The 13,356-nt window shown below is 32.2% G+C and overlaps 1 protein-coding gene across 1 annotated transcript in view; it reads right to left on the bottom strand.

The window, feature by feature from the left end:
- Positions 1-309: 309 nt before the first annotated feature.
- The window catches only part of Wnt10 (Wnt oncogene analog 10), a 69,907-nt gene continuing 56,860 nt past the window's right edge, over positions 310-13,356 (bottom strand). The window contains exons 4-6 of the mRNA XM_065499276.1: positions 12,242-12,624; positions 8,065-8,449; positions 310-585 (exon numbers count right to left, since the gene is read on the bottom strand). Of these exons, the coding sequence (XP_065355348.1) occupies positions 398-585; positions 8,065-8,449; positions 12,242-12,624 (956 nt within the window). The 3' untranslated portion in view covers positions 310-397. The remainder of the gene's footprint in view (positions 586-8,064; positions 8,450-12,241; positions 12,625-13,356) is intronic.

Here is a 13,356-nt window from a genome sequence, read left to right on the forward strand (position 1 = left end):
CATATTTGTTTTAAATTTAAAGTTAGGAAAAAAATAAATAAAAATAATTAATAATACGAGTATTTTTTTTTTAAAAAAAAGTAAAATTCATCTAAACTATATTTTACAACAGACACCTACATACGTACAAGGACATTTTTCTCTTTAGATCATTATCATTATATTGCGAATCAACTGGGTTTTTTTGTTACTTATTTGTTTTAGAAGCATAAATTTATGATTTAATTATAAATAATATTTAATATTATTAAGTGTTGTTATTTTGTAAATTGTTTTTTTCTTTTATTATTATTATTATTTGCATTAAATTTATGTAAAAAAGTCTTTGTAGAATTTAAGTTGATTGTGTTTGTTTGTTTGGGGTTTTGTTTTAGTTTGTTTATATTTTCATTTTGTTTTAATTGCACACACTAATCCATTCCTCGACATGACATTCGTCACATTCTACATTGCAGCACCATTGAAATTTACAATGACAACGTTCGGCTCGCCGTTCCTTAACTAAACTGTAACCACGGCCACAGCATAAAGATGTGCAACCATCACTTAAAGTGCTATTACGATTGCATTTGCGACCCACAGTGCCTGTAATGGAAAAGAAAGCTGAGTTTATTACAAAAATACAATGATTTTAATTCAATTTAATGTTACATTTGAATTTTTTGTTTTTAAAATATTTAAAATTCAGTTTAAAGTAACTAATGTAACGGCTTTTGTTTTGTTGTTTTATTTAGTACAGCCATTTACCATAATTTAGCTAAATCTATCCTAGACACAATTAATACAATACAAATTACAGTTTGGCATCTCTATTTCCTTTATTTCAGTTGTATTACAGTTTGGCATTACTTTTCTTTGTTTTGTTTACATTTTACTACTGCAACAGTTTGGCATTTCTATATCCGTTATTATTCGTGTAGCACAGTTTGGCATCACTATTTTTGTTCAGTTTATTTAGATTTTGTTATTAATTTTAGTTATTTTGTTATATGTACAGCTAAAAAATCATATCTAAATTATGGAAATATCAAGTTTTAATTAGCTTTTTTTTTAAATTATAAATTTTTCATGCCATATTTTGACAATTATTTATTTTTCCAGTGTCTACACAAAAAATGACAGCTTAAGAGTGTCTCAAGCCAGATATGGTTATGTTTTCGTAAACAAATTAATTAAACAGGTTTTACTGAAAACAATTTTGTTTTTTAGGAGTTTAGCATGTTAATCTGTCATTGCAATTAATTAAGTGACAAACATAATTAATAATTAAAATGGTTGTTACTTATAAGATGAAAAATGACAGCTAAAGAGTGTCTAAAACCAAATATGGTTATGTTTCGTTAGCAAATTAATTAAACAGATTCCAAACAAATTTTAAATGTGGTTGAGATTTTCACGATTTGTTTTTCTAGATTCCAAACATGTTATTTAAAGAAAATGAAATGATTTTTTTTTGGTATTTTGGTTACTAAAATAAGGATTTTATAAGGACACTAAATTCCAGTTGCAATTTGCAAGTAATCCCTTGTTAATTATAAAAGTTTGGCAAGTCTTGTTAGGAATAGGATTCTACATCATTTGAATACAAGTAAAATTAAGAATGTTTTGCAAAGAAAATGGCTAAAAGAAACACTAAAGACATTTATTTTGCACACAAATTGGTTTGCCGGTTTAATTCTCATTTTGACGATTTAACGCACGGTCGAGTACCTTTTATTACCAAATTTGTATTCAGGGACGAATTTGATTTTAAAGGAATGAAAATAATGTTGCATAAGTGCAAATATTATTATACTTAAGATTAGCAGGCTACAAAGGAAAATTATTATGACAAGCATTACTTGAGATTGTTTTTCTTTTTTAAAAATGTTTATAAAATATTGAGTTTTTTTTTTTGGAATTAAAGACTAGGTTGGGATATGTTATGTACAAAATATTTTTTTTTTCATGAAAATTATATTGTTTTTAAAAGATAAATCAACTCATACAAATTCTGGAGTTGATTTAATTTTTTATATTTAATGAAAACGAAAACAAACAATTTTTTTAAATTTTTGATTTTTGTTTTCTATATAAAACTATTACTTGACGCCGGTATTTAGAATATAAGGCCCTAAATTCTTAGCTTCATTCAAAGGATTTTACTTAAAACGAATTCACTTAATGCTGAATTAGTTCATTACACTTATGTACAGTATCGGCCAAACTAAAGCACCCCCTCAGTGAATTTTTTTCATATTATATTTTCTTTTATAAAAACAAAGTTTTAAATTTCGATTACGTATTATTTTCATTTGTTAATTTATTTATTATTGATAAACAAATACTTTTAAAGTTAATCTTTCCATAAGTGGTAACATAAAATCAAAAAATATTTTAAGGTAGAAAATTAAACGGACTAAACTAAAGCACCCCTTGATGGATATAATATAACACTAATTTTAATTACTATTTTGTTGCAAATGCTTTGCATTGGATGACACAAGCACCTATTTTTTATAACATAAATAATAATTGTTATAAACACCAAATTAGCGAAGACAACAACTTTCCCTGCTTTCATATTCACCACTGTTATACTGTAAATCACAACAACAACTAAACAAACAAGATGTGGCATCACTTTTTTTACTCTCTTTCTCCGTTACATCGTTTTGTTTACTTTTGCAAATATAACAGAAAAAATTTGTACCTAATTGATTTTACAAGAACTGAAAATTTAAAAATTTTTAAATAAAAAGTTTAAAATGTTGTAACCAAAGTATAACAAGTAGTCCAACTCTTTGACAGCAGTACCTAACTCTAAGCATGTGTTAGTGAAAAAGTACCTAAGTCTAAATATGTGTTAGTAACAAAAATGTACATGTGTTGGTGCCTTTTTAATTTTCACCAGACAAACAGAGTTCTATAAAAATGTTTAAATTTTAATTTATTTCAATTTTCTTCTATTTCCAATACCAAAAATTTAAACTCTGTTCTATAAATTAAATTCACCACAAAGAAAATTATGTGTCAAAAATATATAAAAAAATATTTTTTTCATTTGAGCAAAATTAACGGGTTTCGGGAATAAAAGTGTCCTGCAAAGTGTTCAAAAAATTCGTAAAATATTGTGTAGAAGTGTAATACGTGGTTCGGTCTTTATTTAGTCGGTAAATAGTAGTTAAAATTTCAAGTATTTTGATGTGTTCAATTCTCTCACAAGGGTGTTGAATTCACACGGTACCCGTATATGTGGGAGAGTAATTTTAAAAACTTGGTATACTTTGGTTGTAACTAATAGTCATTAATATTAAACAAATGCTTAGAAATGTTTATCTGCTGTGGCAGCTATGTTTTCAGTAAATAATTTGATTATAAAAATAATAAAAAAAATATTTTCTATAATTGATATCTATAATTGATATCTTTTTGTGAATTTTATTAATTAAATTTAGGACAGACCGAAAATACCATTAATATAGCATTACCTAAGTAACAGCAAATACTTTGAAACGTTTCGCATCTTTAGCAACGCTTGGCAAATTTCTATATAAGTATACTTTTCCAAAAGTTAGAAAATAAATTTGGAAGGTTTAAATTATGAGTTTACTTAGTTTGCCTAAAGGCAAAGGGAATCATCATGGAACTGGTTCAGTGACTATTTATTTGGGGTTAGGGACTATTTATAGTTTTAACATAACAATGTTCTAGGAGGAAATTGATATCTTTAAGGGACTCTCTGATAGGTTTCGGAAACACGGAAGACAAAGATCTCCCATGCCAGCCAAAAATGTTTGAAGATCAAAACATGGAGGAATTACTCCATGAAGATAGTTATCAAACTCAACAAGAGCTTGCAAAATCGAAAACGAATCTTTTACGATAACCCGAAGCGTAAGAGATCGTATGTGAAATCAAAGCCAAAAATCCATGGCGCAAGGCAATTTCGTGGGAGCAAAAGGGTCCTATTATTGTGACCAGACCATCACAGGGAACCCGTACCGAACGTAACTGATTCGTTTGAAGCGAGCATTGGCCGAAAAACGCCAAGAATATGCAGCCAGAAATGAAACCGTAATATTCCATCATGACAACTCTGGGCCACATGTTGCAATAACTGTTAAAAAGTATTTAAAATGAAGTGGTTGGGAAGTTTTGTCTCACTCGCTTTATAGTCGCTCACCCTGGGATACTCTTCACTTTGGAACAGAGTATCCAATATTGCTTGATTTGTTCTTGGCCTCAAAAGATGAGCAGTTCCTTTGGATCGGAATCCATATGTTGCCAGAAAGATAGGGTCATAACTAACAATGAGCAATACTTTGAATAAATTTATAAAAGCAAAAACTTTTTTTAAAAAAAAAAACTTTTTTAAGTCATACAATATTCATTATTGCCGTCCGTAAATACCTTTATGACTTTATTAATTTCTAAATTTATTTTAAAATCATCCAAAATATTATTTCTTAGAAACTTTTCTCATCTTAAATCAACCGCCAATTAAGGCTACTAAATCTAATGTTTAATAAATTAAACAATATTTAGCTACTTAATAAAAACAATTTATTAACTACTAACTGACTAATTAACTGCCTTTTTGGTTGGTCGGTCGATCGATTGATTGTTTATTTTGTAGTTGTTGTCTGTTTCTCAGCCAATGCATATTAAATTTAAATAGCGTTTATTTATTATTAAATTAAACGCAAATAAAAAAATACAGCAACAAATTGCATTTAATTTTTAATAACAAATACATGAATGAAATATAAAATAAAATACAATTTATTATTAAATAATTAACACTTTTTTTAAACTGCAATCTGTCAATTTGCAACAGTAACAGCATGAGTTACGAGTTTTTGTTTTTTTTTTTTTGTTAATTTTTTCAATTTTTATTTTCTTAGTAGATATCGAGATGTACTTTGTGTGTACACTGGGAAAATATGATGATTATTTGAATATATTAGAAATTTTTGCTATAAAGCAACAAATTGTGTTAATGTTTTTGAATTGGGAAAAACAGAAATTCAGAGTACTGTAAATTTGTATCAATAAATGAAATCAAATCTACGTTTGGCTGGAATGTACAGTGTTTCCTATATTAATGGACTATTTAGAGGAAGTAAACATGTATGATGGGTCCCAATTGTAATAGTAGATAATGATAGTGCATTATTCCAAATTATTGTTTTAACGGAGAAACCATCCAACAAGTTCCTCAAGAATTATCAAGATGACTTGGAACGTGTTGAATATAGTTCTCTGAGGAGATTAAATACCCTGGGATTATTATGAGACTTACCAATCCGACTTTAATCTTGTTGACAATAGGTCTCTGAGAAGGTTAAATACCCTGGGATTATTCTGGACAAACTTGTAAGCTGTAATAGTCATGTGTCCTGCACTATCAGAATGGCTATAAGGATACTTTACTCTTTTTTCACTGAATAAGGTCTATCGCCGTATTTGCATATTCTTCTGGGGTCATGAGAACTTGTCCTAGCTTTGTCATGTCGCTATTTTTCACATTCAACCTTTGCTTATATTTGTAAAGAATGAGGCATGTAAAAGCCCAATTCAATTACCGAGAATATTTCAACTAATTTTTAATCCCTTTTATGAATTCTGATATCCATCGAAATACTTTGTCTCGGAATGGTTCATACTCAACGAAGTTATATTCATGCGATCAATGATAGAATTCGGAAAACGTGTGAAATACTGTGTCCCACGCAGGTTCTTCATAACTAAACGATTGAATTCCGGATGCTCCTTCATCATCTAAAACCGAAGATAGGTTGCCCGCACACTGTGGTTGAGTTAATCCTTGGTTTATGCAAAATATTTACAAGATTCTTCCTGCAGCGACCGAAATTGACAATTGAATTCGGAAAACCACCGAAACATGTTGGTTCAGAATGTTCCCTTAATGGTGAAACGCCAAACATAGTAATTACGCAGTCAAGTTTGAGTTCATTCAACTGATTTAGGATACAATTCCCCAATTTTTTTCAAGAGCGAACGACGATTAAGACTAAATTAGGAAAATGTTGAATCGGATTGGTCCTTCCTTAAACAAAGTCATCAGCAAGTGAAAAAGGATAAAATTCGGAAAACCAGAAAAATATGGTGGTTTCGGATGGTCCTTCAAAACCAAAATTCAAAGCGAACTGAATCAAACGCAGTTGTTGTGTTAATGCAACCAATTGGAACATTTGTTCTGGATTTGAGGTTCAACTGGACTTGGTGGCACGAAGTGATCGATCAAGTATGAGATAATGTTGGAAGTTCTGTGGGTCCGAAACCCTTCTTTGGCATCCTTAATGGATATGTCAGAGAAAAGACCGGATTCTGGGTTTCTTTGCGATAGGAGATCTAGATGGGCTATTGCCCATTGGGCGATCTTTGGACACTTACAGGATTTTTTTTCTCCTTTACCCGACTTGGGGGCATTTGGCTTTCACAAAGCATCTCCATCTTATATGAATTGTTGCAGTTGTTTTTTTCGCGTATTTCCCATGTAGATTGCACTGTCCTAATTATTGGGGTATTGTGCGTCTCCATGTAAGATGTTGCCATTAGATTCATTGTTAGTTTTTTGTATCAGTTTAAACGGTTGTTGCTCCAGCTAAGTAGATGATTGGTCTGCTGTAGCGGGTCCTCGGATACATGTATGATGTTGCCATAAGGATCCAATCTATTGTTATTATTGCTTTGTGTCAGTTTCGTTAATCGTTTGTTGTTCCAGTTAAGTAGATGATTGGTTTACTATAGCTGGTCTAGAATAATGGGGCTGCCATCTGTCGTTGCCTAGAAACAACTCCCTCTGTGTATTTGGTGTAGTGGTGGGGAACCTTACTGATTTTTTATTCCTACCTTTTTTCTCCCAGGGGGTGGCTGGCTTCCTGACCTTTTCCATGATGCTATCCTCTTTTCCAGGTGGAGGAGTGGTCAGGGGGCTTCTTTGATGGATTGTTTAGAGGGAGGTTAATTTTAAGAATTCAAAAACCATGATTTAAATTTTTTGTCCTCTGCCAGGAATTAAACCTGGTGTGCTTGGTTTTGTAGGCAAGCACTTTAACAACTACACCATGCCGCCACTTACAGGATTACTTACTGGATATTGTGGTCTTCATATCATTAGAAACCTCATAGCTTATACTCTGTGACTGGCACGTACTGGGATTCTCATAGCACGATATTTCTTTGGGGACCTTAGCTCAAAGGAATGCTTTTAATATCTCACCACAGAGGAATTTGAGCTTCATGCTTGAGCCCAACCTGCAAGGCTGACCAAAAGGTCCTTTGGCTGGTGGTAACGGCCTAAAGTGTCACAGAGAGCAACTGAAATTATTAGATTTGTGACCCCATTTTAATCCACAAAAATTGCCCCACAATTTCTTTGAGTGTTTATTATATTTTTTGCCAACTGTATGTATATTTACTTTTGCTGAATATTTTTTTTATCTTTATTTATAACGAACGCCATTTATGAGGTGTGTATGACTGTATGTGAGCATTTACAGAGTGGTGGGTCGTGTAAAACAAAAAAATAAAAAATGAAAAATAAATATTACAAAAAATTAATGTTAAATCGGTGTTGAAAGTTTTAATTTGTTGTTGCTGTGTGTTTTTGCATTTATTTATGTATATTTTTACCCGCTTCCAAGAGGTGTTTATTAATTTTGTATTTTTTTTTGTGCTGCGCGCCTCACATTCATTTTGTTTTTATACACATTTTATTACAGCGAATACGAAATGAAGAGAACGTCAGAAGACCGAAGGAGTGGAGGGATAATAAAAAAAAATAAGCAAAAACTGTTTTGCATATTTCATTAATAAGCCTGTCAATTGAAGTGTTTATTAGCATGATATTGCACGTTTAAATTAAATGTATTTCTCGTTGGCAATTTGTTATCAGCAAGAGCAAGTAATAATAACAGCATTTTCAATTAATCATTTATTAATTAAGTGGTGTTTGCAGCCAATTAAATGCACAACAACATAGTAATACTTAATACTTAATAATATAATTATATTTATTTATTTATTTATGTATTTTTTGTGTAACGGTAAACTTACCCAAAATATCCGCTGAAGGATCTTTCTCACAAAAGTTTGGTGATCTTTGATAGTAGAACAGTGATGTCTCTAATTTCCGGGCAGATCTTTGAGCATTCTTTTCCGTATTCACTTTTGTATTCGAGGGCCTTTCGTGTCGTTCATTGGTCCGTTCGGTATTGGTAATACCGTTGTTGGATTTTTTATTACGTGATCTTTTTAGCACCACTATGGGTTCTCCATTGCCTAAATTTGACTGATCGACCAGTAGAGCTCGCCGAAATTGATGTTTTAATACTTTGCCGACTACATGAAAGTCTGGAGCAGATTTCCAGCAAGTTTTTAACTGACAGCTGCCGGACATGCCGTGACATTTACAGCGAAATTCCATGTTGTTTGAAACGGCCTGAAAAAATTTATTTTTTTTTAAAGAAATTTCTTAACAAAAAGGTTTTTAAAGTTTCAAGACGACTAAAATCTTTTTGACAATAGTTCAATGAAGGTTAAAAACCCTGGGATTATTCTGGACAAGCTCGTAATCAGGAATAGACATGTATCCTGCACTATCACACAGAGAAAACAGATTCGTGATTGCAACCGAATTTGTTGCCAATCGAATGATTCGGTTGCACACATAGAATTTGTCTGTTCTAACAACAGAAAGTTAGTTGATAAATAAGAATTTCAGTTGAGGCAACCAAACTTTAGTTACCCCTTACAAAATATTGTAGTCACAACTGTAAAATTCGGTCACTAAGATACAATCATTCGATTGGCAACAAATTCGGTTGCTATCACGAATCTGTTTTCTCTGTGCAGAATGGCTACAAGGATACTTTATGACTGCTGGAATAGGTCACTGCTATGTTTTTGTTTATTGCCTTATTTGCATATCCATCTGGGGTCATGCGAACTTGCCCTATCTTTGCCATGACGCAATTTTTCATATTCAACCTTTGCATATATTTGTAAAGGATAAGGCCCAATTCAATTACCGGGAATATTTGTCTTAAAAATAAAAAATAGGGACAAGAAGCTACGAGTACTATTGCCTATCGGCCGATCTTTTGATATGCACCATACCGAATTAACCGTTTCATGTTTCTCTATAGACTTGGTGATTACATGGATGGTTTTCTGGAAAAACAGACAACCAATTGATTTAAATGTTTAGGAACGAAGAGCTATTGTTAGATACTGAGTCTTTTTTATTGTGGTTATTTTACCAATTTTTGACGATCGTTACGATGTTATTCAAGGAGGAAAAGACAATTGAATTTGGAAAACCACCGAAAAAACCGATATAAGTTAATAAATCCATATGATTTTGAAAAAAAACTTCACGTTCTGATGTGCATGATGACTACGAGTAAACACAAATATGGATACCCGGAAAGACGAAACGAGATAATCGGAGCAATTACGTGAAATTTATCCTGGAGCGTACAATGGTCACGATTGAATTCGAAAAGCCAGTGATATAGATTTTTCAAGTTAATTCAATAGATTTTGGTGGATCTTCAGACAATTTCAGCTGGAAGATATGGATTGAATATAGGTAACCAGCTAAACACAATTTTCCCAGGATGAGTCTTCATCACTTTCGGAAAACTAACAAAACAAAGTGCTCAGGATGGTCCTTATAAACTGATAAGTTGTTGATTTAAAAGACTTTTACATAATTCATCCTGGAGCAAACGATAATTACAATTGAATTTGGAAAACCACACGGAGAAATCGGATCCGTTGTGGCAAACAAATTTGTTGCCAAGCGAATGATTTGTCACCTCAAATGTTGGAGTTCGGTCAATAGGGTTGAATCAGTTCGTTTTCACATCGATCTGTATCTCTGTTCAGTGATTTTCAGGATGATTTTTCATCGTGGAAAACGAAAGAGAGTTATTACGCACAATATTTTTGAGTTAAGCCAACTAATTTTGAAAATCCTTTACGAAATTCAGCCTGAAGCATAAGACGACCATGGTGGAATTCTGAAAACCAGTGAAATACTTTGACTTGAAATGATTGGATAGAATTAAGAAAAAGTGCGAAATACTGTGTCCCATGCAGGTTATTCATAACTAAACGATTGAATGCCGAAATCATCTTTAAGTGAACAATGATATAATTCGGAAACTATGTGAAACGATGAATTCCGAAAACAAACGAAACACACTGATTTTGGATGGTCCTTCATCACCTAAAGCCGAAGATATGGTGCCCGCACACTGAAGTTGAGTTTATCCATAGTTTTTGCAAAATTTTTAAACAATTCTTTCTTCAACGAACGAAAATTAGTTACTATTGAATTTGGGAAACCATCGAAACATGTTGTTGCTCAGGATGTTCCCTTCATGGCGAAACGCCAAAGGGAGTAATTACTCTGACTACTTTTGAGTTAATTCAACTGATTTAGGATACAACTGTCTGGGGCGAATGACGACTATGATTAAATTCGGCCATCTGCAAGTGAAAAACGATAGAATTCGAAAAACCAGGAAAACATGGCGGTTCAGGATGGTCCTTCAAAACCAAAATTCAAAGCGAACTGATTCAAACAGTTTTGTTGTGTTAATGTAACCAATTCGAAATGGAAAATTCATTCTATATAAACGAATATCATGATTTAATTAAGGCATCGACGACCAATCACGACGACCATGATTGAATTCGGAAAACAGCGAAATACATTGACCCGTACAAAGTTATCCTCAAAGTAATAAACAATAGATTTCGGAAAACCAACTAAACTCAATGTTCCCAGATGTTCCTTACTGTTCCTGTCTTAATACAAACAATTCGAAGACGAACTGATTCGAAGGACCTACAACGATTGAATTTGAGAACCTAGTGAAACGTCATATCCAAGAATGGTAGTTAATTTGAACCTAGTTGATCAGCATAAAGATTTTCAAGTCTCTCTAGAAAAAATATGTCAAAACACTATCAAAAAATTTACCATCATGGAATATTACATGCCACCTTCGAGAAGGGTATATAAGTTTGTCATTCCGTTTGTAATTTCCAGGATTTTTCACAAATCCTTATAGATAGCGGAGTCGATTAAGCCATGTCCGTCCTTCTGTCTGTCTGTTGAAATCAATTTTCTGAAGACCCCAGATATCTTCGTGATCCAAATCTCCAATAATTCTGTCAGACATGCTTTCAAGAAGTTTCCTATATAAAATCAGCAAAATCGATCCACAAATGGCTGAGATATGAGGAAAAAAACCAGGACAACCTCGATTTTTGACCTATATCTCGATTACTAAGCCATTAATATAGACAATATGGATATCTAATGATAGATAGACTATAGTAAGTTGGACCTACAATAGGTCAAAATCGGAAAAAATATTTTTTAACCGAATTTTTTTTTTCACCAAAAAAAAAACAAAAATATTTTTTTTTAAATTTAAAAAAAAAAAATTTAAAATAACAATTCGAACATTTCCACAAAAATTAAAAAAAAATTAATTTTGTTTACCTAAAAATATTTAAAATTTGTATTTTGAAGTATAAGTGAAGGGTATATAAGATTCCGCACAGCCGAATATAGCTCTCTTACTTGTTTTTTTTCTAATGTTTTTTTTAATTTAATTTTTTTAGTGAATAAACTGTTAGACAAACAAATTTATTTGTTAAACAAAATTATGGTTAAAAAATATTTTTCCCGATTTTGATCCAAAATATAGGTCTTTGCAAATGTCTTTGAAATATCTATCATTATATATCCATACTTAGTAATCCAGATATAGATAGTAAATAAGGTTGTCCTGGTCTTTTCCTTATATCTCAGCTATTTGTGGGTCGATTTTCTCGATATTAAATAGTAACCGAACCGGGTCTATAGCTGATATATTGATGTATGTATCACGTATATGAGCTATTTGGGGGCTACGGAAAGTTGATTTCAACATACAAACGGACAGACAGACATGGCCATATCGACTCCGATATCGATAATGATCCAGAATATATGTATATATTTTGTGGGGTCGCAAATGAAATATGTAGAAATTACAAACGGAATGACAAACTCACGATGAAGGGTACAAAAATATAATTCCTTTTGTAAATATTGGAATTTACCAAAATACTTCTTTATTTCAGTATTCAGAATTACTTTTCCTTTTCAAATCAATATTTTGTCATGCTAAAATTCAAATATATTTCTTTTCTTCCGAAATTTACTTACTATTCTCCCAGCATGATTATTGTGCAGGTTTATTTTTGATTGTATATCGCCTGCCTTTTCTCTGCAATCCAAGAAAAGCTTTGAAAATTCCACACCAAAATCCATATTGTGCGAACAGCCACCCCATTTCCAACGGCTGGCAATTTTCGATCGTTCATATTTCTTTTCATCTTCGGCCGTTAAGATTTGATTCGTCTCCAGATACTGTAGAAATTGTTTCTTCTCCTTGTCTAGACTTTGGCGTAGATTTTTGTTCAAGGTTTTGCGATTCACCGAAGGATCACAACCACATGACATTAAACGTCCTTGGCTGCAGGCACGAGCCACACTGTGTGCCACCCCGGCAGCGGATATGGCAAATGCAAAAGCACTTTCTCGGTATCCTGAAAGCAGAAAAGAGAAAGTTATTACTTCAACGATTTAATGTAATTAGCATAATTCTATAGTATTTTTGTTCCAATTTGAGTTGTTAATTTTATTGAAACTATTCCAATTAATTTACTTAAATCCAGAAATCAGTCTTGTTTTTTCCTGTACTTAAAAAAATATTTGAGCTGCTTAAAAATCTTTTAAGGTATGGCTACTTGTCGCTCATACCTGTGGCTGCCTCTGTAGTGTGAAAATGAAATCAAAACATAAGAAAAAAGGAAAATGACCTTCTTGAAAATGTTAAGAATGCCCTTCTACTCTTTATTTGCACTGCATATTAAACAAAGCCAAGTAGTGGAGTAACACATGCAGTAAACTTACGCTTTTATACTAATCTCCTGATGCCAACCTTAACGTTTCCCATGGGATTTGTTTCACAGCATTTTTGCGGCACTATTTTTGTTTTTAGTGCTGCGCACAGTGCAGCAAACTTTTGAAGATCGTCCAACAACAAAAGGCAAAAAACATGGACACACAAACATAATTCCACAACATGACAAAAAAGAAAAAAAAAAAAACAGTGTCAAAAGACACATTTCAGTAAGTGTGACATGCCGTTCTGGAGGTTTAACGTGTGGCCGCTTGAATAGTCAGTCGATCTTTTTCTTTTACATTTTTGTTAAACTTTAATGTTGGTTTTGAACTGCCTAAAGAGTTCTTGGTTACATTGTAAACTGTTCACATAA

This window comes from Calliphora vicina, chromosome 2, assembly GCF_958450345.1.
Source record: "Calliphora vicina chromosome 2, idCalVici1.1, whole genome shotgun sequence".
In the NCBI taxonomy this organism is placed as follows: Eukaryota; Metazoa; Arthropoda; class Insecta; order Diptera; family Calliphoridae; genus Calliphora; species Calliphora vicina.